Below are 22,843 nucleotides of genomic sequence, written 5' to 3'. Positions count from 1 at the left end.
CATCGGGCTTCTTTCTGCTTACAATGACCACATTTACATGTGCACAGTATTCTGGATGGTAGCTCATATCTCGCTTAAGGTCTTATTCGGGATAAGCTGTTTACATGCACCTTTTGATATCCCGCTCACAAGTATATCTGTATCCATGAATAATCAGAATATTCCTCATTTAAGTTCATATGGGTTAAATGGAATAGTAACTGAAAGATGGACACTGACTGTAGGCCTATAACCTCTCACATGTAGTGTAATATAATATCAACTCCTGCAGAATTATGCATTTCTTGCAGTAAAATAATACAACACATTTGTATTTTGTCTCGGGAACAGGAGTGGAGAAATATGATTTTCTTTCAGCATCTCTTGAGAAAATGTGAATGCGCGTGTAATGTTAAAGCAAGCTAGCTAGCGAGCCAAGCAATCCACAGCTAATGTTAGTTGCATAGGCTTTGTCATTTTTGCCATCTTGTCAGTCACTTCAATTTCAAATTATGTGGTTTGTAAGAGTTGGCCTGCTGGCTGTTTTAGAAGACGTTAGCTAACATTAGCATGCTAATGTTAGCTAGCATGCTAAAGTTAGTTAGCTGGTTAGCCAACAAGAAAGCAAGTCAAAGCAGATCCTCCTATAGCCGCGGGAAGTAGGAGTGCTGAGGGTGCTGCAGTACCCCCTGAAAAATCAACAAAAAAATATATAAAAAATACTAAAACAATTGTAAAAAGAAAAGAAAAACTAATCCTATATTAGTGGACTGATATAGTCGTCTGTAGCATGGGAAATGTACATTTTTCAGCATGCCTGTTTGAACATGTGAACTTTCATGTGCCGTAATAACCAACGTGTATGTCCTAATCTGTAAATATAAATAAAATGTGAAATTACGAAGCTATTGAGACAGAATCTTGCCTAGCCATGATTGGTTGAGATAATCCACGAGAAAGAGTCCTGTTCTGTCACTCAAGACTTCTCAGTCAAATGGCACATCCTGCTACCATGGATATTAGAACCATCAGCCGCATTATCAGATAAGAAGGATATATGTTCAGAAAGCAGTTTGAATATTATATTGTCTTAATACAGCTGTTAATAATACATGTTTTTTGGTTAAAGGTCTGGATTTAGTTAGTTAAATGGAAGATGAGCAAAGGTATCACAAAGATCGCCACAACCAAGCACCATGCACCAATGAATCAAGATACACAATTATTCAATGAACAATCAATGAACACAAGATATTTTAACGCACTGACAACGCAAACGTCAATCAACGCTGTTCATCTCACAATCAAATCTTATTTAACACATTGAAACAAAACAAGAAATGAGACAAATGAGTAAGAGTAGCAACTACATTGGATTAACGTTATAGATTTCGAGGTCGTTTATTTCATGATCAACTAGCTAGCTAGCTAGATGAATACCATTTACATCTAGCCAGCTGGTAATTATGAAGTTAAATGTTTGCTAAATCTAGCTAGCTATTCATTGTTTGTCTGGAAGCAGGTTGTGTGTACAGGGCATTTTAGTACAGCTGTTGCAGTCAACAGGCAATAACAAGCTATAGGAGATTAATTAATTCATGTTTTAACCTATTTTTCTGGAAATTGTCTTTCAGCATAAACCTGCTCTCCACCAACAGTATAAATGAACAAGGGTGAACAAGCATCACTTCAGATATTGTCTTTGTACTTTGAGCTTATTGCTTGAACTTGGGGGTCAATGAATGTTATTGCTGGTATGCAAGGTTTTAATGTCTTGTATATTTTTGTCTGCTTTCCTCCTTTACAGCTTAATTTGTCTGGAGCCTGGTGTTGTTGTGGCCAAGGTGCTTTCACGCAGATGGACCCAGGTTTCAGCTGCTGTGCAACGTTGACGTCCTTCCTCCGAGATGTGCAACCATCCCCCGGACTGGAAACAAACCGGCAAACATATATTATTGAAAAGGTCAAGACTTTTGCAATGAAAAGGCCATGGACATTACATGTCCTGCAACAAAGGGCAGGACAGAAATATGCTCTCAAGCACGATTCCTTTGATCATATCATGACCAGAACCAAAGTCACTCAAAGGATCTTATGATATAGGCCGATGTGTTTTTCTTAATTGTAGGCTACTACCTTAAGCACTTGAAGTTAATAAATTATTTTAATGTTGAAAGCGTTTCCTTGTTTTTTAAGCACAACCTCACTGCTTTAGCTTGTGGTCACATGTCTTCATGTGAGTTCTTTAAGAGATGGGTGGGTCTAAGAGGGTGTGAACAATGCTAAATGGGCATAAACAAAGCGCACCACTGTAGCTGTTCAATATGAAAGGTTATCTTTATTATACAACAAAAGGCTATTTAATACTGTTAATGGTTTGCCTAATGGGGAACTTGGTGAGATAATGTTCAGAGACTCCATTTTTGTAATTTGGTGAAAGTATTCCTTTTATAAATATGTTTCACAAGGATTAATGTAGAGCAAGTGTGAAAATCGCAGGAAAATGTTTGATTGTCTTTTTTCCCCAAAGCAATCAATCATTTTTGGGGGGTGGGGGGGTTCTACTAAGCTATATGGAATTGTTTTAAGAAGATCATACCAAGGATCATTTAGCTATTTGATTTTGAATTTGAACACCCCTTGAAGTATCAAAATATATATACAAAAATGATTTGATGAAAATGTGAATTTGGCCTTACTCCTATTAGCCCATACAAACACATTGAATAACAGATTCATCACTACATGGAACAACAGATAGAAAAAAAATATATATCTAAAGGAAATGTGTTCTGAAGTGTCTGCCCTATATCTGAGAGATATAAGAAATCAGACAACTATATATTTTAGACATATATTTGACCCCTTATTTTTGGCACTAATCTATCTCCATATACTGTGCATTCGGAAGGTATTCAGACCCCTTGACTTTTTCCACATTTTGTTACGTTACAGCCTTATTTTAAAATTGATTAAATAGTTTTTCCCCCTCATCAATCTACACACAATACCCCATAATGACAAAGCAAAACGTATATGTATTAAAAATGTAAAACAGAAATATCACATTTACATAAGAACTCAGACCATTTACTCAGTAGTTTGTTGAAGCACCTTTGGCAGCGATTACAGCCTCGAGTCTTCTTGGGTATGGCGCTACAAGCTTGGCACACCTGTATTTGGGGAGTTTCTCCCATTTTCTCTGCAGATCCTCTCAAGCTCTGTCAGGTTGGATGGGGAGCGTCGCTGCACAGCTAATTTTGGGTCTCTTCCGAGATGTTCGATCGTGTTCAAGTCCAGGCTCTGGCTGGGCCACTCAAGCACATTCAGAGACTTGTCCCGAAGCCACTCATGCGTTGTCTTGGCTGTGTGCTTAGGGTCGTTGTCCTGTTGGAAGGTGAATCTTCACCCCAGTCTGAGGTCCTGAGCGCTCTGGAGCAGGTTTTCATCAAGGATCTCTCTGTACTTTGCTCCATTAATCTTTCCCTCGATCCTGACTAGTCTCCCAGTCCCTGCCGCTGAAAAAACATCCCCAGAGCATGACGCTGCCACCACCATGCTTCACCGTAGGAATGGTGCCAGGTTTCCTCCAGATGTGACGCTTGGCATTCAGGCCAAAGAGTTCAATCTTGGTTTCATCAGACCAGAGAATCTTGTTTCTCATGGTCTGAGAGTCCTTTAGGTGCCTTTTGGCAAATTCCAAGTGGGCTGTCATGTGCCTTTTACTGAGGAGTGGCTTCCGTCTGGCCACTCTACCGTAAAGGCCTGATTGGTGGAGTGTTGCAGAGATGGTTGTCCTTCTGGAAGATTATCCCATCTCCACAAAGGAACTCTGGACCTCTGTCAGAGTGGCCATCGGGTTCTTGGTCACATCCCTGATCAAGGGCCTTCTCCCCGATTGCTCAGTTTGGCTGGGTGGCCTGCTTTAGGAAGAGTCTTGCAGTGGAGGCTCCTCAGAGGAGGAAGGGGAGGACCATCCTCCTCAGTGAATTTCATAGAAATAAAAACGGTAAAACATTGAAAAAGTTATCCTTTTAGATAAAACTATACTAAATATATTTACATGTCACCAAATAATAGATTAAAACACATTGTTTTGCAATGAAGGTCTACAGTAGCCTCAACGGCACTCTGTAGGGTAGCACCACGGTGTTGCCGGAGAACAGCTAGCTTCCGTCCTCCTCTGGGTACATTGACTAAAATACAAAACTTAGGAGGCTCTTGGTTCTCACCCCCTTCCATAGACTTACACAGTAATTATGACAACTTCCAGAGGACGTCCTCCAACCTATCAGAGCTCTTGCAGCATGAACTGACATGTTGTCCACCCAATCAAAGGATCAGATAATTAATTTAGTACTGAAAGCAAAAGCCACAGCTAGCTAGCACTGCAGTGCATAACATGTGGTGAGTAGTTGACTCGGAGAGAGAGAGAGACAATAGTTGAACCGTTTTCAACAAAGTAATTTCTTCAAAAATGAAGAAGACAATGAAAGTAATTTTTTTTCAGTTTCACTTACTTAGCTAGCAAATGCAGCTGGCTAGTTTAGTTACTCAAACACACGGCTCAGAGGGATGCAATGTTAGCTAGCTTGCTATGACTATCCAACACAACACTGGAACTCTTCCAAGTCAAGGTAAGCTTTTGGTTTTATTAATTTATTGCCACCGGGGCCCGCCGGTCTAACTGTAGCGGGTTTACTAACGCATTAGTTCTGTTAGCTATGTTGACTAGGACGCTACTTTAGCTAATATGGGGACAACGATATAGGCTGTTTGTAGCGGTTATGACATGGTTAGCCTTGGGAAGGTTTTTTCGCCTGGTCACATACAGCTGATGTGTTGTTCATTTAAGTCCACAAACGAAGGGAAAAGGTGAGAGGAGGAGAGTGCAAAGAGGCTAGAATGAATACAACATGGCTGCTATGAAAATTAACTCTGTTTATGCGTGATCAGGGTTTTAGCAAAAGTTTCTACAAACCTGTTTTCGCTTTGACATATTGTGTGTAGATTGAGGGGAAAAAATTATTTAATCAATTTTAGAAGAAGGCTGTAATGTAACAAAATGTGGAAAAAGTCAAGGGGTCTGAATACTTTCCGAATGCACTGTATACTTTCATATATTTTTTTTACTGGTACCGGGTGACCTTCAGACGAGGCTTGTGAGCATCCTAGAGCAAAAGGACCGACATGTTCGTGAGAGACTCACCTTTCCACAGAGGGGTCATATTAGTGGGTAGCCCAAACTGTTCGGACCCTATAGACAGAAGTTGTCAGATCGGCTGTACCGACTTAAGACGAGTCCCAAGACGCTTGTGGGTGTCGTAGAGCAAAACTGAGAACACCATCGTGTTCGTGAGAGTCATCTTTTTATAATAGTTTGTAGGCCAAACCATTCGGACGCTACAGACGTTTTCGTGAGAAGACCGATTTTCGGGATGTTTCATGGTCTGACAAACACTGCGCTGGCTCTGCGGAAGTGTGACATCTGCTGATGCAGTGGATTAAGACACATCCAATGAAAAAAACATATCTCTAGCTTTAAACTGACGGATTTTGATGGGGATTTTTGTATTATGCTAATTAGATGTATGCGAGGCCGCGGATATCGACTCTAGGGAGTTAAAGCAGCATTACTTCCCCATGTTTCCTCCAACTACAGTGTATGATATGCTATTTGGAAGCTCTGAGTCTGGACTTTTATCCAATGTAAAAAAAACAAAAAACAAATTCAAATGTTTTAACATAAGACCGAAAGACGTTGGGGGTGGATGGGTCACTTTTGAATAGCCAATTGTATGCGCGTCTCATTGGCTGAACTGTGAAATCTTTTTTTTAAAACAATTTACACCCAAACCACTTATTTCCTTACAGGCCAAGCAGGGTCACCGAGAAAAGCTGCTTTTTAAGATCCTTAATTCAAATTTTTCTATATACTGAACAAAAATATAAATGCAACATGCAACAATTTCAACGATTTTACTGAGTTAAAGTTCATATACGGAAATCAGTCAATTTAAATAAATAAATTAGGCCCTAATCTATGGATTTCACATGACTGGAAAGGGGCACAGCCATGGGTGGGCCTGGGAGAGCATAGGCCCACCCACTTGGGAGCCAGGCCAAGCAATCAGAATTAAATAAAATCCCACAAAAGGGCTTTATTACAGACAGAAATACTCCTCAGTTTCATCAGCTGTCGGGGTGGCTGATCTCAGATGATCCCGCAGGTGAAGAAGCCGGATGTGGAGGTCCTGGGCTGTCAAGGTTACACGTGGTCTGTGGTTGTGAGGCCGGTTAGACATACTGCCAAATTCCCTAAAATTAGGTTGGAGGCGGCTTATGGTAGAGAAATGAACATTCAATTCTCTGGCAACAGCTCTGGTGGATATTCCTGCTGTCAGCATGCCAATTCCACACTTCCTCAAAACTTGAGACATCTGTGGCATTGTGTTGTGTGACAAAACTGCACATTTTAAAGTGGCCTTTTATTGTCCCCATCACCTGACAGGTTCACCTCTGTAATGATCATGCTGTTTAATTAACTTCTTGATATGCCACACCTGTCAGGTGGATGGGTTATTTTGGCAAAGGAGAAATGCTTACTAACAGTGATGTAAACCAATTTGTTCACAACATTTGAGGGAAATACATTCATGGGATCTTTATTTCAGCTCATGAAACATGGGACCAACCCTTTCCATGTTGCGTTTATATTTTTGTTCAGTATATTTAATTCATATTTTAATTTTGGGGTAATAAACAATCTGGAACACTGGACAGATACTTTTACATTCCTACATTAGAAGTGGCTAACAAGGCTAACCCCTCTTTCTTCCTCTCTGTGTGTGTGTCCAGGTACGACACGGCTAGGGACAACTTCATTGACCTGATGGAGCTGAAGCTGATGATGGAGAAGCTGGGGGCACCTCAGACACACCTGGGCCTGAAGAACATGATCAAGGAGGTGGACGAGGACCTGGACAACAAGCTGAGCTTCAGAGAGGTGAGTCAAGATGAGACTGCACAAGCACTTGCCCATCACACTTCAATTAATACTTGTATGGAAAATGAGTCAGTGGTGCGTGCATGCGCTTTCTCATCCTACAGTTACAAATAACAACTCCATTCTGAATATTAAGTAGCAACTTACCTGTTGGCTCTTGGTCATTGTAGCCTATCCTTCTCCTTTAACTTTTCATTCTGTCATTTTAATTCCATCTTCCATTGATTAGATACAGTGAGCTCCAAAAGTATTGGGACAGTGACAATTTGAATTTGAAATGATACCAGGACTGAGGTTAAAGTGCAGACTGTCATCTTTAATTTGAGGGTATTTTCATCCATATCGGGTGAACCGTTTAGAAATTGCAGAACTTTTTGTACATACAGTGGGGAAAAAAAGTATTTAGTCAGCCACCAATTGTGCAAGTTCTCCCACTTAAAAAGATGAGAGAGGCCTGTAATTTTCATCATAGGTACACGTCAACTATGACAGACAAAATGAGAAAAAAAATCCAGAAAAATCACATTGTAGGATTTTTAATGAATTTATTTGCAATTTATGGTGGAAAATAAGTATTTGGTCAATAACAAAAGTTTCTCAATACTTTGTTATATACCCTTTGTTGGCAATGACACAGGTCAAACGTTTTCTGTAAGTCTTCACAAGGTTTTCACACACTGTTGCTGGTATTTTGGCCCATTCCTCCATGCAGATCTCCTCTAGAGCAGTGATGTTTTGGGGCTGTCGCTGGGCAACACAGACTTTCAACTCCCTCCAAAGATTTTCTATGGGGTTGAGATCTGGAGACTGGCTAGGCCACTCCAGGACCTTGAAATGCTTCTTACGAAGCCACTCCTTCGTTGCCCGGGCGGTGTGTTTGGGATCATTGTCATGCTGAAAGACCCAGCCACGTTTCATCTTCAATGCCCTTGCTGATGGAAGGAGGTTTTCACTCAAAATCTCACGATACATGGCCCCATTCATTCTTTCCTTTACACGGATCAGTCATCCTGGTCCCTTTGCAGAAAAACAGCTCCAAAGCATGATGTTTCCACCCCCATGCTTCACAGTAGGTATGGTGTTCTTTGGATGCAACTCAGCATTCTTTGTCCTCCAAACACGACGAGTTGAGTTTTTACCAAAAAGTTATATTTTGGTTTCATCTGACATTCTCCCAATCCTCTTCTGGATCATCCAAATGCATTTTAGCAAACTTCAGATGGGCCTGGACATGTACTGGCTTAAGCAGGGGGGACACGTCTGCACTGCAGGATTTGAGTCCCTGGCGGCGTAGTGTGTTACTGATGGTAGGCTTTGTTACTTTGGTCCCAGCTCTCTGCAGGTCATTCACTAGGTCCCCCCGTGTGGTTCTGGGATTTTTGCTCACCATTCTTGTGATCATTTTGACCCCACGGGGTGAGATCTTGCGTGGAGCCCCAGATCGAGGGAGATTATCAGTGGTCTTGTATGTCTTCCATTTCCTAATAATTGCTCCCACAGTTGATTTCTTCAAACCAAGCTGCTTACCTTATTGCAGATTCAGTCTTCCCAGCCTGGTGCAGGTCTACAATTTTGTTTCTGGTGTCCTTTGACAGCTCTTTGGTCTTGGCCATAGTGGAGTTTGGAGTGTGACTGTTTGAGGTTGTGGACAGGTGTCTTTTATACTGATAACAAGTTCAAACAGGTGCCATTAATACAGGTAACGAGTGGAGGACAGAAGAGCCTCTTAAAGAAAAAGTTACAGGTCTGTGAGAGCCAGAAATCTTGCTTGTTTGTAGGTGACCAAATACTTATTTTCCACCATAATTTGCAAATAAATTAATAAAAAATCCTACAATGTGATTTTCTGGAAAAAATTTTCTCAATTTGTCTGTCATAGTTGACGTGTACCTATTATGAAAATTACAGGCCTCTCTCATCTTTTTAAGTGGGAGAACTTGCACAATTGGTGGCTGGCTAAATACTTTTTTTCCCCACTGTAGTCCCCCCCATTTTAGGGGACTAAAAGTATTGGGACAAATTCACTAATGTGTATTAAAGTAGAATTCTGGAACCGCTCGGGGATCGGATCTCGGGTATTCGGGTACAGGTGGATCCGTGAAGACCTCTAGTGCGAGCTCTGACATTTTGTTTTTGGTCGTTTTAGGGTTTTTTCTTCTGTGATGTGATCCATTTGGCTGCTTGTAAAACCAAAATAAGAACATGTACAGAACTTGTATGGATTCTGGTTTACTTACAGTCCACTCTTCCGCTCCCCCCTTTTCCTCCCTCCCTCCCTCCAGTTCCTCTTGATCTTCAGGAAGTCAGCAGCAGGGGAGCTAGCGGAGGACAGCGGTCTCAGTGTTCTGGCTCGGCTCTCAGAGATCGACGTGTCCACTGAGGGAGTGAAGGGAGCCAAGACCTTCTTTGAAGCCAAAGTGAGTTCAAGTTCTGTTCCTCCGTGTCAAAGGTTGGTTGCCACCCTCAGCACAAGCATGGGATCTAATCCCGTTCTAACGGCTCTTCTACACGGTTTCCCCTCGATCTGCCTCTTCATTCATGTCTATCATTTTCAATAAACAAGAAAAAATACAACAATGAATTGACTTGATACATTAGTTGAGTAGGGATGTTTGAAGGTCTATAAAATTAATATCATTAAATGAAGGGTAGACAAAACCATAAACAACAATTAATTGTTGATAACCTCCTGGTACGACTCAAATTTGCCTCTCGCTCTCCCTTCGACAGGTGGCGGCCGTCAACGCGGGCAGCCAATTTGAGGCGGAGATCCGGCATGAGCAGGAGGAGAAGAAGAAGCAGGCAGAGGAGAAGAAGCAGAGGCAAGCTGCCTTCAAGAACATCCAGTCGGCCTTCAAATGACCTCTTCCTCAGCCCCCTTACTGATCCACCTCCATCTGTCCGTCCGTTTATTAGACGTTCATTCACCTTTTCCAAACGTACATTGTCGAAGTTGCTCCAAACGTCAAATTTCGAAGTGTTTTTGTTGCTCCTGCTGCTCTGTATTTTTCTATATCTCCAAACATCAAATTTCGAAGTCAAAGGTTAAGTTTAGGCATTCATTCCAAATGGTTAAGGTAATGGTTGAGGTTTGAGATGGGGTTAAAATAAAAAGCCAGCCTGGGATCGAACACACAACCTTCTGATTCAGTCATGGGATTACGCCCATCCACAACGGCCTAGCAAAACCCAAGCCTACTTTATTGTAAAGGCGCTCACTGTTTCCCCTAGTGGCCAGTTCTGATAGGCATTTCCTGACGTCCTCAGGACATGGATAGACGTCCAATTTGGACATAAATCTTGAACGACTTGGCTGCTGTGATACAATGGATTGGATACATGCTGGAGAAATGTGCCCTGTCAGATAATAGATCTGTGATGCAAGTCGTGGTCAAAAGTTTTGAGAATGACACAAGTTTATGAAAAATGTATGCACTCAATAACTGTATGTCGCTCTGGATAAGAGCGTCTGCTAAATGACTAAAATGTCAAATGTAAATATATTGGTCTTCACAAAGTTTTCTGCTTCAGTGTTTTTAGATATTTTTATCAGATGTTACTATGGTATACTGAAGTATAATTACAAGCATTCCATAAGTGTCAAAGGCTTTTATTGACAATTACATTAAGTTTATGCAAAGAGTCAATATTTGCAGTGTTGACCCTTCTTTTTCAAGACCTTTGCAATCCGCCCTGGCATGCTGTCAATTAACATCTGGGCCACATCCTGACTGATGGCAGCCCATTCTTGCATAATCAATGCTTGGAGTTTGTTAGAATTTGTGGGTTTTTGTTTGTCCAACCGCCTCTTGAGGATTGACCACAAGTTCTCAATGGGATTAAGGTCTGGGGAGTTTCCTGGCCATGGACCCAAAATGTCGATGTTTTGTTCCCCGAGCCACTTAGTTATCACTTTTGCCTTATGGCAAGGTGCTCCAACATGCTGGAAAAGGCATTGTTCGTCACCAAACTGTTCTTGGATGGTTGGGAGAAGTTGCTCTCGGAGGATGTGTTGGTACCATTCTTTATTCATGGCTGTGTTCTTAGGCAAAATTGTGAGTGAGCCCACTCCCTTGGCTGAGAAGCAACCCCACATATGAATGGTCTCAGGATGCTTTACAGTTGGCATGACACAGGACTGATGGTAGCGCTCACCTTGTCTTCTCCGGACAAGCTTTTTTCCGGATGCCCCAAACAATCGGAAAGGGGATTCATTAGAGAAAATGACTTTACCCCAGTCCTCAGCAGTCCGATCCCTGTACCTTTTGCAGAATATATTTTTGCAGTCTGTCCCTGATGTTTTTCCTGGAGAGAAGTGGCTTCCTCGCTGCCCTTCTTGATACCAGGCCATCCTCCAAAAGTATTCGCCTCACTGTGTGTGCAGATGCACTCACACCTGCCTGCTGCCATTCCTGAGCAAGCTCTGCACTGGTGGTGCCCCGATCCCGCAACTGAATCAACTTTAGGAGATGGTCGTGGCGCTTGCTGGACTTTCTTGGGCGCCCTGATGCCTTCTTCACAACAATTGAACCTCTCTCCTTGAAGTTCTTGATGATCCGATAAATGGTTGATTTAGGTGCAATCTTACTAGCAGCAATATCCTTGCCTGTGAAGCCCTTTTTGTGCAAAGCAATGATGACGGCACGTTTCCTTGCAGGTAACCATGGTTAACAGAGGAAGAACAATGATTTCATGCACCACCCACCTTTTTAAAGCTTCCAGTCTGTTATTCCAACTCAATCAGCATGACTGAGTGATCTCCAGCCTTGTCCTCGTCAACACTCTCACCTGTGTTAATGAGAGAATCACTGACATGATGTCAGCTGGTCCTTTTGTGGCAGGGCTGAAATGCAGTGGAAATGTTTTTTGGGGATTAAGTTCATTTTCATGGCAAATAGGGACTTTGCAATTAATTGCAATTCATCTGATCACTCTTCATAACATTCTGGAGTATATGCAAATTGCCATCATAAAAACTGAGGCAGCAGACTTTGTGAAAATTTATATTTGTGTCATTCTCAACTTTTGACCACGACTGTATCTCCCGTAGATAAGAATTCTTATTTCATTACTTTACGGTTATGTGCCACTAGCATAGCTGTTGATTTTAGCTCTGTGTTTTCTGTTGTGACTAAGGGAATGTGAATGAAAATATGAATGCATTTTTAGTAATATGATGTTGTGAACAACTAGGATTGCATTTTAACTTAACTTTATTAAATTATTTACTTACCGGTGATTCCAGTGAATCTGAATTGTGAACGTATGTTCAAAAGAGGTCTTATCCAATCCATTGTATTACTTGGGACCAGTGACGATTGCGCACTATACATGATGTCATTTCCTGTAGGAAGCGCTTTCTGAAAGGCACAAGTTTCACTGTACCCTGGATGCTTGGAGAGGGAAAAAAACAGCTAGCCAGAGCTGCATTCCCTATGCTGTGAGAGAAAATACATCTGTGCACACTTCTTTCCAGACACTCGATCTCATTTTAACGTAGAAGAGTAGTTCAATGCCTAAAATAGCTCTATTTTTAGTGTTTGTCGTGGTGGGTGTTGAGAAGGGTTTGGTTTTGGGGGATGGATTTCTTTGCATGCGTGGTGGTGGTCATTTTGAGCAGTGTGTTTTGCATGGGCACTTAAGTTCAAGTTCTGACAATCTTATTAACCCACTAAAATGGTTCCCTGGCTTGAGCCTTGACAGCCCCCTGGTACCAACCAGTTCAACTACTGACTGACCATGTGCTACTTTTAATCCTCCCTACCAGATTCAATTGGACTTCTAGAGGGATTGCATAATGTCTGCTAGTTTGGCCCAGGCTTTCACAAAGCAAGTATAGTGAATGGCTATCTATCATTGTTTTTTAACATAGTTGGAGATCTGCAAATTTGCACTAATTTGGCCTTTTCAAAGAGTTGATTAAAACAGAGCTTTGATATGCTTCAATTTAACCTTGTTTAATGCAAACACGGCTGTAGCTTTATTAAATGTATAGACTAAATCCCAGTCATTTATTCATACATTTATTGACAGGGGTAGAAAGTAGACTATTTTGTCATATCATTCATGAGAGCCCCTATCCAGAAAATGTTATGCATTTTAACAGTACAACTGAGAGGTTGTGTATAAAGATTATAATATTTTTTCATGATAATATATATATTTTTTAATTCTTTTAGTTTTGTATGGTGTGTGATTTTGTGAAATGTTCTGCATGTGGATGTTGCCCACAAGCGGGTCTCCTGGTAAAAAAAGTATTATAATAATATCCACTGGTTACTCCACTTCCTGGTGATGGGTGGTTGGCCAGTTGTAATTCTGTGTGATAATATATATATATATATATATATATATTGCAATGCAGAGACTAGTTTGTGAACAGTGATTCTGTGTCAAATGTCTTCAGATGTTGTCAATAGTGGAAACCTGTAGATTTCTTCCACTGTCCTCTGGACATGCAGTTTTGCCTATATGCACTGTGTCCTATTCTGTCCTGTGAAAGCTAGACTACCGATGTGATTCCATGATGCATTCTCACACTACGTCACTCCTCCTCTTTTGATGTACCTTTACCCTGTTCTGACTGAGGGAAAGAACGGAGTGCAATGAGCCTGGTCCCTGATCAGTATTAGCTGTATTACCTTCACAATAGGAGTTGGCTAATACAGTGTTTCCCAACCCTGATCCTCGACTACCCCCAACAGTACAAATGTTTTATTGTAACCCTGGACAAGCACACCTGATTCAACTTGACAACAAATCATCAAGCCCTCAATGAGTTGAATGAGGTGTGTTTGTTAAAGGATACGACTAAACTGTGTACTGTTGGGGTACTCGAGGACCAGGGTTGGGAAACACTGGGCTAATACACTTCAAACAGATCTGGGACCAGTCCAGGGTGCAATGTGAGAGAACAGAGAGAGGGTTTCGAGTGCACACAAACCAATTACTATGTGAAGGGACAAAGCCATCTATCATGTGACACCATTTATTCCTATGTGAAGACTCAATAGCGCATTGAAGCCAAATGAAGTCAGTTAAGATGGCGTTTCATGGAGCGCTATACTCCAGGAAGTGACGTTGCAGGATAGCTCAGGGCTGCCCCCTCTCATTGAGTAACTCCAGTTGAAGGCCAACCAGGGTACTGCAGGCTACCATTAGCAACTAACCTTAACTACTTCTGTGTGCGATTTAAAAAAATATATAATTGGTTCAAGGACATACATCTTGTGTATTGGAAGCAATTATTGGTACTATGATTGTCTTATAATTTTTTGTAAGATTTCCATTCACTATAATGGGGGGGATCCTGTTTTCTGCAAACAATGCCTGCAGTACCGTGGTCGGCCTTGAACTTATGTGGCTTAAATGAGAGGAAACAGTCGTTCTCCCCGGCACAAAACACACAGTGGAGACCATGCTTGTTTCTGTCATTCCTCTACATTTTTATTTTCTCCCACATCTTGATTTATTCTATGTTGTGTTGTTCATCATTTCCAGGGGTCCAGGGAAATTGTGCCAAAAAAGTTTTGTCTACTTACCATTCCACTACTCTCATTCCACTGTCAAGTCAGAGGGATTTAAAAGTTGTCTTCATAACATTCGAGGAAATCATTCTATTGACCATGGAATAGGAGATTTAGATTTAGCATGATGAACTATACTCAGGGTACTATATAGTAAAGTTACAATGTACCTTACTTTAGCTCCCCTCTTTTGGTCTGTAATTGTAACAATGTAGTTTGAAAGATTAGCAATTTTTTTTTTGCTTCGATTGGTCATACTTTTTCAAAGTTCAATTTTTAGAAACAAAAAAAAATGTGATTTTACTTGCAGGCATCATCAAGTCTGTTTTGCGTTATTGAAAGTTATTGTATTGACTTCTTTTAGGCTGATAAAATGTGTGGCTACTCTATAATACACCTTTTCTTTTTGATTTTCTTACTAAAATGTATGATTATTCTTGTGGCAATTAAAAAACATTTTAATTTGAAGCGTGGTTACGTTTATTATTTTTCACTTTGTTTCCCTTTGTCAGTGTATGCTTACTGTGAGTCTTGCTATTCTCCAATCCAGTGAGATTGTGAACTAACATTTTGAATTGGCCATTTTGTTCATCATCATGTCTGCCAAAAGCCAATATCCTCTCTGTTAGTGGATTTTAGTGGCCTACTTATAAATGTAAAAACACCTGCCATGTCATATCCTTTATCCTTCCAAATGTAAAATTGTCATTTTTATTACACAGCTCTAACCAAAGCTTGATCCCAACATTAGTGAACCCGTGCCCTCATGTGTGACGACAATGAGGATGTGCAGATAAAGGGCAGCTTGGTAAATGAGTGGCACGTTCACTGCTCTCAGGTGACAATCAACTAAAATGTTTAGATCTATACAACACAAATGAGTACAGGTTTGACAAATGTACAGTACCAGACAAGTTCAAGGGTTTTCTTTATTTTTACTATTTTCTACATTGTAGAATAATAGTGAACACATCAAAATTATGAAATAACACATATGGAATCACGTAGTAACCAAAAAAGTGTTAAACAAATACAAAATATATTTTATATTTGAGATTCTTCAAAGTAGCCACCCTTTGCCTTGATGACTGCTTTGCACACTCTTGGCATTCTCTCAACCAGCTTCATGAGGTAGTCACCTGGAATGCATTTCAATTAACAGGTGTGCCTTGTTAAAAGTTAATTTGTGCAATTTCTTTCCTTCTTAATGCATTTGAGCCAATCAGTTGTGTTGTGACAAGGTAGGGGTGGTATATGTTGTGTATGCATTGCATAATGTAATATAGTTAACTGTCCTTGTCTTTGAATTGAGATCAGTGTTGTTGATGTCGGCAGCCAGTTATGATCAGGGTTAGAATATCTCTTTTTTTTCTCTCTTTTTTTAAACGATTGATTTAACAGCCACAACGCGTCCACCCCACCCCTCCCAAGAACACCCAACATATGTCTCGGGACCAGAACGCTGAACCACAACGCCCATTCACACAACCACTACCACAGCAGAGATCAGTTTTGCCCTTTACTCTGTGTATACTTGTAAATATATATATATTTTTTACACTCTACAAAGGTCTATCAGGTCACATATTCTCAGGTTGTATATCGCCCATCAGACAAATGCCTATTTTTTTTCTCTACAAATGCTACAGTTTTTCTTCTTTTTTTTAAACATTTGCATATATACAACACATGCTTGTATTCCTACTTGAATTACCACAGGGATACTATAGCAAACAGAACACATTATATTGTACACTGAGTGTACAAAACATTTCGAACACCTGCTCTTTCCATGACATAGACAGACCAGGTGAATCCAGGTAAAGCTATGATCCCTTAGTGATGTCACTTGTTAAATCCACTTCAATCAGTGTAGATCAAGGGAAGGAGACAGATTAAATAAGTACTTTTAAGCCTTGATACAATTGAGACATGGAATGTGTATGTGTGCCATTCAGAGGGTGAATGGGCAAGATTGAAGTGCCTTTGAACGGGGTATGGTAGTAGCTGCCAGATGCACCGGTTGGAGTGTGTCAAGAACTGCAACGCTGCTCAGTTTTTCACGCTTAACAGTTTCCCATGTGTATCAAGAATGGTCCACCATCCAAAGGACATCCAGCCAACTTGACACAAGTGTGGGAAGCATTGGAGTCAACATGGGCTAGCATCCTTGTCGAACGCTTTCGACACCTTGTAGAGTCCATGCTCTACTGCATTTCCCAGATAATGGTGTCAAAGCAGAGTTCAATGACAGAAGCTCGGGCGAGGGCCCCTCAGGACCACAGTCCAACCCTATCAAGGCCTCCAGGACTCACCAGGAGCAGCACAAGGAGCTGCTGCTAGCCCACAAAAAGTAGGTACCATAAAGATGAGTATAAGCCCCTTATATTGTACACACTAACTCTGCTTTCATCAGGACACCTCTGTACCAGGATTCCAAAGCAGTCTGATCATCTGGGAAGACCCAAATATATTGGAGACAGATCCAGTTAAAAACAAGTGTTCCTAGTCCAATCTGTAAAGCTTGGATCAATCACTGTGCCAGGGGTACGAATGATTTGTGAAAGTGTAACCTTAATCGTCATTAGTAATACTTGTTTGCTACATACATTTGAAGTAACAAACGTTTAGATAATTTGGTCATGAAAACACTTGTTTCTATTTCTTAGTGTACCTCAAACCACTCCAATGTCTTTCCATCACCAATAGTGAATCCTCATGTCAACCACGTCATGATGTACCAAGCCATACTACTGTATTTAACAACCCGAAATGAACCCATTAGGTACACCCAGAGCCATAATTATACACTACATGGCCAAAAGTATGACTGTATCAAATCGAGCACACAGCCATGCAATCTCCATAGACAAACATTGGCAGTAGAATGGCCTGTACTGAAGAGCTCAGTGACTTTCAACGTGGCACCGTCATAGGATGCCACCTTTTCAACAAGTCAGTTCGTCAAATTTCTGCCCTGCTAGAGCTGCCCCGGTCAACTGTAAGTGCTGTTATTGTGAAGTGGAAACGCCTAGGAGCAACAACGGCTCAGCCGCAGAGTGGTAGCCCACACAAGCTTACAGAACGGGGCCGCTCTACTGGGGCAGTGGAAACACGTTCTCTAGAGTGATGAAACAAGCTGCACTATCTGGCAGTCCAATGGACAAATATGGGTTTGGCGGATGCTAGGAGAACGCTACCTGCCCCAATGCAGTGCCAACTGTAAAGTTTGGTGGAGGAGGAATAATGGTCTGGGGCTGTTTTTCATGGTTCGGGCTAGGCTCCTTAGTTCCAGTGAACGGAAATCTTAACGTTACAGCATACAATGACATTCTAGATGATTCTGTGCTTCCAACTTTGTGGCAACAGTTTGGGGAAGTCCCTTTCCTGTTTCAGCATGACATTGCCCCCATGCACAAAGCGAGGTCTATACAGAAATGGTTTCAAATAACCAACTCATCATCAAGCTTTGATTATTGGAAGCAGCTGTATAGTGCTTGGGCAAAAAACAAAACGTGCACCCAGGGGGTGGGGGCTCCAGGACCGAGTTTGGGAAACCCTGCATTAGGCAACAAATGTCAGAAAGCAGTCTAAAACAGGTAGAGACTAGGATACTTGTCCAGTAAGAAACACATTTTCGCTTTACGTTGCAAAACCTTTTTAAATGTATTCCGTTGCGTGCCCTATTTTTTCTCTATCATTAAAATTGCTATGGACAACTTTAAATAAAGTTTGAATTGATTTTGATATGCTTTACCTGTGCCGTCTCTATTTTTGCTGTCTGTGACAGAGGGAGAAGCAGGAGGGGGAGAAAGTGCGGGTGGAGGCACATCTGTTGGAGTTTGTCTGAGTCCGACAGAACCATAAAGAAGATCAAGGCATTCCACAAGGCCACAAACTCTTGAGTTAGTTTTGTAGACAGGCTCGGAATAGACTGACACAGAATAGACTGTTGTAATGTATGATGCCTGGGAAAGGACATGAATCAGCATTGGCTCTCTCCCAACTTTTCCAAAATGGCTTCCTTCCACTTCCACAGTCCCACACATTGACAATACTGCGTTTGTGTGCAGAGACTAGTCAGAAACTCATACAACATCACTGGTACGATTTGAAGGCATAAGGATATCGTGAACTTGGAAATAATTTAAACAGAGGACAAACATCGCCAAATATTCACATTGAACTAGCTGTGGGTGAATGAAAAAACTATATTGCTGTTCAATGGGTAAGTTGACCGAGAACATATCAGTTTTTCTGCCGGAATCACTGAATCACTGGACCTTTAACTCCGGATTCATCGCTACCAGCTAGCTGCAACAAAATGGACGTTGTGGTTTGGCTAATCATCCTGAGCTAGGCCCATCTCGCGGCTATCTACCTCTCTGTCAACCGGACGGGACCACCTAGTGTTGACACGGAGCCCCGCCGATCCTACACGACTGGTCTGCCGACGAAATCGTCTGATGTGGTTACAACAGGCTTCCCGGTACGACGTCGACCACGAAGATTCCATCTGCTAGCCCCGGCCCGCTAGCACACGCTAGCCGTGGCCTCTTGCTCGCTAGTGCTTTAGCAGCCCCCGAACTACCTCCGAACTATCCTATTGCTGTTCACCGGACCTTATGATAACTCAGCTATACAGCTGATGCCTGCTGGACTGTTCCTTTTTACGGTACCGCATCCTGTTTATGTTTAGCCTCAGCCCAAACTGTGTCATCATTACCAGCTGTTGTCTTAGCTCTCTCAAATTACACCTGTGATTGCTTTATGCCTCTCTCCCATGTCAATATGGTTTGCTTATTGCTGTTTTGGTTATTTCTAATTGTACTATTTCACTGTAGATCCCCCAGCCCAGCTAAACCTGCCTTAGATAGCTCCTTTGTCCCACCCCCATACACGCGGAGACCGACTCAATCGGTGCCTCCAGTGATGCTATCTCTTTCATTGTTACCCAACGCTTAGGTTTACCTCCACTTTACTCATATCCTTCCATATCCTTGTCTGTACATAATGCCCTGAATCTTTTCTACAACGCCCGGAAATCTGCCCCCTTTATTCTATGTACCCAACGCACTAGAAGACCAGTTCTTAAAGCCTTTAGCCGTATCCTTATTCTAGTCCTCCTCTGTTCCTCTGGTGATGTAGAGGCTAACCCAGGCCCTGCAGCCCTCAGTATCACTCCTACTTCCTACGTTTGAGTTATTCACTGCGTTAGCACACTCCTTCAACCCTGATGTTCTAGCAGTGTCTGAATCCTGGCTTAGGAAGGCCACCAAAAATTCTGATATTTCCATCCCCAACTATAACATTTTCCGTCTAGATAGAACTGCCAAAGGGGGTGGAGTTGCAATCTACTGTAGAGAGAGCCTGCAGAGCTCTATCATACTATCCAGGTCTGTGGCCAAACAGTTTGAGCTTCTACTTCTAAAAATCCACCTTTCCAGAAATAAGTCTCTCACTGTTGCCGCTTGCTACAGCCCCCCCTCAGCCCCCAGCTGTGCCCTGGACACCATATGTGAATTGATTGCCCCCCATTTATCCTCAGAGTTCGTACAGCTTGGTGACTTAAATTGGGATATGCTTAACACCCCGGCCATCCTACAATCCAAACTAGATGCCCTCAATCTCACACAAATTATCAACGAACCTACCAGGTACAACCCTAAATCTGTAAACATGGGTACCCTCATAGATATCATCCTGACTAACTTACCCTCTAAATACACCTCCGCTGTCTTCAACCAGGATCTCAGCGATCACTGCCTTATTGCCTGCGTCCGTAACGGGTCCACGGTCAAACGACCACCCCTCATCACTGTCAAACGCTCCCTAAAACACTTTAGCGAGCAGGCCTTCCTAATTGACCTGGCCCAGGTATCCTGGATGGATATAGATCTCATTCCGTCAGTAGAGGATGCCTGGTTGTTCTTTAAAAATAATTTCCTCTCAATCTTAAATAAACATGCCCCATTCAAAAAATACAGTACTAAGAACAGACATAGCCCCTGGTTCTCCTCAGACTTGACTGCCCTCGACCAGCACAAAAACATCCTGTGGCGTACTGCATTAGCATCAAATAGCCCCCGCGATATGCAACTTTTCAGGGAAGTTAGGAACCAATATACACAAGCAGTCAGGAAAGCAAAGGCTAACTTTTTCAAACAGAAATTTGCATCCTGTAGCACTAACTCCAAAAAGTTTTGGGACACTGTAAAGTCCATGGAGAATAAGAGCACTTCCTCCCAGCTGCCCACTGCACTGAGGCTAGGAAACACTATCACCACCGATAAATCTACAATAATCGAGAATTTCAACAAGCATTTTGCTACGGCTGGCCATGCTTTCCACCTGGCTACCACTACCCCGGCCACCAACTCTGCACCCTCAGCTGCAACTTGCCCATGCCCCCCCCCCGCTTCTCCTTCACACAAATTTAGACAGCTGATGTTCTCAAAGAGCTACAAAATCTGGACCCCTACAAATCAGCTGGGCTAGACAATCTGGACCCTTTCTTTCTAAAACTAGCTGCCGAAATTGTCGCAACCCCTATTACTAGCCTGTTCAACCTCTCTTTCGTAACGTCTGAGATCCCCAGAGATTGGAAAGCTGCCGCGGTCATCCCCCTCTTCAAAGGGGGTGACACTCTAGATCCAAACTGTTACAGACCTATATCCATCCTGCCCTGCATTTCGAAAGTATTTGAAAGCCAAGTTAACAAACAGATCACCGACCAGTTCGAATCCCACCGTACCTTCTCCGCTATGCAATCCGGTTTCCGAGCTGGGCATGGGTGCACCTCAGCCACGCTCAAGGTCCTAAACGATATTATAACCGCGATCGATAATAGACAGTACTGTGCAGCCGTCTTCATCGACCTGGCCAAGGCTTTCGACTCTGTCAACCACCTCATTCTTATTGGCAGACTAAATAGCCTTGGTTTCTCAAATGACTGCCTCGCCTGGTTCACCAACTACTTCTCAGATAGAGTTCAATGTGTCAAATCGGAGGGCCTGTTGTCTGGACCTATGGCAGTCTCTATGGGGGTGCCACAGGGTTCAATTCTTGGGACAACTCTTTTCTCCGTGTATATCAATGATGTCGCTCTTGCTGCTGGTGACTCTCAGATCCACCTCTACGCAGACGACACCATTTTGTATACATCTGGCCCTTCATTGGACACTGTGTTAACAAACCTCCAAACGAGCTTCAATGCCATACAACACTCCTTCAGTAGCCTCCAACTGCTCTTAAACACTAGTAAAACTAAATGCATGCTCTTCAATCGAACGCTGCTGGCACCCGCCCACCCGACTAGAATCACTACTCTTGACGGGTCTGACCTAGAGTATGTGGACAACTACAAATACCTAGGTGTCTGGTTAGACTGTAAACTCTCCTTCCAGACTCACATTAAGAATCTCCAATCCAAAGTTACATCTAGAATCGGCTTCCTATTTCGCAACAAAGCCTCCTTCACTCATGCTGCCAAACATGCCCTCGTAAAACTGACTATCCTACCGATCCTTGACTTCGGCGATGTCATTTACAAAATAGCCTCCAGCACTCTACTCAGCAAATTGGATGTAGTCTATCACAGTGCCATCCGTTTTGTCTCCAAAGCCCCATACACTACCCACCACTGTGACCTGTACGCTCTTGTTGGCTGGTCCTCACTACATGTTCGTCGTCAAACCCACATGCTCCAGGCCATCTATAAATCACTGCTAGGCAAATCCCCGCCTTATCTTAGCTAATTGGCCACCATAGCAGCACCCACCCGTAGTCTGCGCTCCAGCAGGTATATCTCACTGGTCATCCCCAAAGCCAACACCTCCTTTGGCCGCCATTCCTTCCAGTTCTCTGCTGCCAATGACTGGAACGAATTGCAAAAATCTCTGAAGCTGGAGACTCTTATCTCCCTTACTAACTTTAAGCATCAGTTGTCAGAGCACCTTACCGATCACTGCACCTGTACACAGCCCATCTGAAATTAGCCCACCCAACTACCTCATCCCTATATTGTTATTTATTTTGCTCTTTTGCACCCCAGTATCTCTATTTGCACATAATCTCTTGCACATCTAGCATTCCAGTGTTAATACTGTAACGACCCGGTATTGTGTTCTGTGTTCGTGGGTGTGTTATCGTTCTCATGGGTGCTAGCAGGGGATAAATATGCCAGGACAGATGGAAAGGTTGGGGGGGTATGATGGGTAATCCCGCGGGGTTTTGGAATGCTTAAATAGGGGTTACGGTCTCATCTCTCTCTCTTCTGTTTTGGGAACCTTGACTTGACATGTTATATTTGTGTATGTTTGAAGTTTAGCGG

The 22,843-nt window shown here is 42.3% G+C and overlaps 1 protein-coding gene across 1 annotated transcript in view; it reads left to right on the top strand.

Moving 5' to 3' along the window:
* Positions 1-10,407, top strand: part of LOC121546778 (EF-hand domain-containing protein D2) — a 58,213-nt gene extending 47,806 nt beyond the window's left edge. Inside the window, exons 2-4 of the mRNA XM_041858015.2 lie at positions 6,838-6,985; positions 9,268-9,402; positions 9,716-10,407. Of these exons, the coding sequence (XP_041713949.1) occupies positions 6,838-6,985; positions 9,268-9,402; positions 9,716-9,847 (415 nt within the window). The 3' untranslated portion in view covers positions 9,848-10,407. The remainder of the gene's footprint in view (positions 1-6,837; positions 6,986-9,267; positions 9,403-9,715) is intronic.
* The last annotated feature ends 12,436 nt before the right edge of the window (positions 10,408-22,843 follow it).

Source organism: Coregonus clupeaformis, chromosome 30, assembly GCF_020615455.1.
Source record: "Coregonus clupeaformis isolate EN_2021a chromosome 30, ASM2061545v1, whole genome shotgun sequence".
Lineage (NCBI taxonomy): Eukaryota > Metazoa > Chordata > Actinopteri > Salmoniformes > Salmonidae > Coregonus > Coregonus clupeaformis.
Note: the sequence above shows the minus strand (reverse complement) of the source record. Positions and strands in the feature narration are given on the sequence as shown.